At 39.3% G+C, this 2,034-nt stretch overlaps 1 protein-coding gene across 1 annotated transcript in view; it reads right to left on the bottom strand.

Moving 5' to 3' along the window:
• Positions 1 to 1,277: 1,277 nt before the first annotated feature.
• LOC111083551 overlaps positions 1,278 to 2,034 on the bottom strand; it is a gene marked incomplete at its 5' end in the record, with an annotated part of 18,337 nt that continues 17,580 nt past the window's right edge. The window contains one exon of the mRNA XM_022380140.1: positions 1,278 to 1,496. Within this exon, the coding sequence (XP_022235848.1) occupies positions 1,278 to 1,496 (219 nt within the window). The remainder of the gene's footprint in view (positions 1,497 to 2,034) is intronic.

Raw genomic sequence — 2,034 nt, 5'->3', positions numbered from 1 at the left:
CATAAGGTTCCTTATCACATCCACTCTACTCAACTGGACATCCATAATGTTCCTTATCACAACCACTCTACTCAACTGGACATCCATAATGTTACTTATCACATCCACTCTACTCAACTGGACATCCATAATGTTCCTTATCACAACCATGCTACTCAACTGGACATCCATAATGTTCCTTATCACATCCACTACTCAACTGGACATCCATAATGTTCCTTATCACATCCACTCTACTCAACTGGACATCCATAATGTTCCTTATCACATCCACTACTCAACTGGACATCCATAATGTTCCTTATCACAACCACTCTACTTAACTGGACATCCATAATGTTACTTATCACCATCTACTACTCAACTGGACATCCATAATGTTACTTATCACATCCACTACTCAACTGGACATCCATAATGTTCCTTATCACATCCACTACTCAACTGGACATCCATAATGTTCCTTATCACATCCACTACTCAACTGGACATCCATAATGTTCCTTATCACAACCACTCTACTCAACTGGACATCCATAATGTTCCTTATCACATCCATTACTCAACTGGACATCCATAATGTTACTTATCACATCTACTACTGAACTGGACATCCATAATGTTACTTATCACATCCACTACTCAACTGGACATCCATAATGTTACTTATCACATCCACTACTCAACTGGACATCCATAATGTTCCTTATCACATCCACTACTCAACTGGACATCCATAATGTTACTTATCACATCCACTACTCAACTGGACATCCATAATGTTACTTATCACATCCACTACTCAACTGGACATCCATAATGTTCGTTATCACATCCACTACTCAACTGGACATCCATAAGGAAACATCATGGATGTCCAGTTGAGTAGTGGATGTGATAAGGAACATTATGGATGTCCAGTTGAGTAGTGGTTGTGATAAGTAACATTATGGATGTCCAGTTGAGTAGAATGGATGTGATAAGGAACATTATGGATGTCCAGTTGAGTAGAGTGGTTGTGATAAGTAACGTTATCACAACCACTACTCAACTGGACATCCAAAATGTTCCTTATCACATCCACTACTCAACTGGATATTAATATCCTTCCACTTCACATCCACTCTACAGAGCTACATTGATACTGAGGAAGTAGGTGATGTAATATTGACGGAGTAGATGATGTAATATTGATGATGTAAGAATGTATTATACACGTTCTACAGAACACAAGTATGAAATCCCGGGTAAGAATTAGTTTTTAGTGTACTTACCATTCATTCTAACACCAGAAAGGAAGACCTCCTTAGTTCGAGTTCTGTTCTGGCCTTCTCCACAACCAAAAGTTCCAGTTGATCTGTATCGGAACTGTAAAAGGAGTCGGCGATCAGCTGCGCCACCTCGTGGTGCTTCATCTTACCAGTTTTGAAGCCGTTTACTTCCAAAATAATATGCCCCACTTTCAAACCACCAGCCTCAAACGCCGCTCCAGAGGCCTGAAATCGATCCAAAATGGCGGTCTGTTAACTCTTCAAGCATGTTAATATAACATCTAGTGTACATGTCGGAAGAAAGAGGCTACTCTCGAAACCTTTGCTTTTTAAAACAAAGACAGCGACCTCTAAATGTCGATTTGATATAATTATAATAAGAAAGTGATAGATCTGCGAAACACCCTACCGGCATTTCTCGTATTCGCGCGAGACTACGTTTAGTTTTATGTGGTGTCTCAGCAATTACAGCGCGAATATATTTCACCTCACCCCCTCACCTTTGTTCCAACCACTTTAAACTATTGATATCACAGACATCTCTTTTAAATCAAATAGTAGATGTGGTAGATTCTGATTTAAAAAACAAAAATGACGTCCTGGAAATGGCATTTGAAATCATTGAAAATACGTCTCAGCTATTTCTCGCTATCGCAAATATATTTTCGTCGTACTTGTCATTCCATATATATCATGTAGGAAAACAACCGGGTACGTTTTGCTTTCTTCACACTCAGACATGTATTAAAAGCCTCTCCCCCCC

The sequence above is a fragment of the Limulus polyphemus genome, unplaced genomic scaffold, assembly GCF_000517525.1.
Source record: "Limulus polyphemus unplaced genomic scaffold, Limulus_polyphemus-2.1.2 Scaffold10054, whole genome shotgun sequence".
Taxonomy (NCBI): domain Eukaryota; kingdom Metazoa; phylum Arthropoda; class Merostomata; order Xiphosura; family Limulidae; genus Limulus; species Limulus polyphemus.
This window is presented reverse-complemented; position numbering and strand designations above follow the sequence as displayed.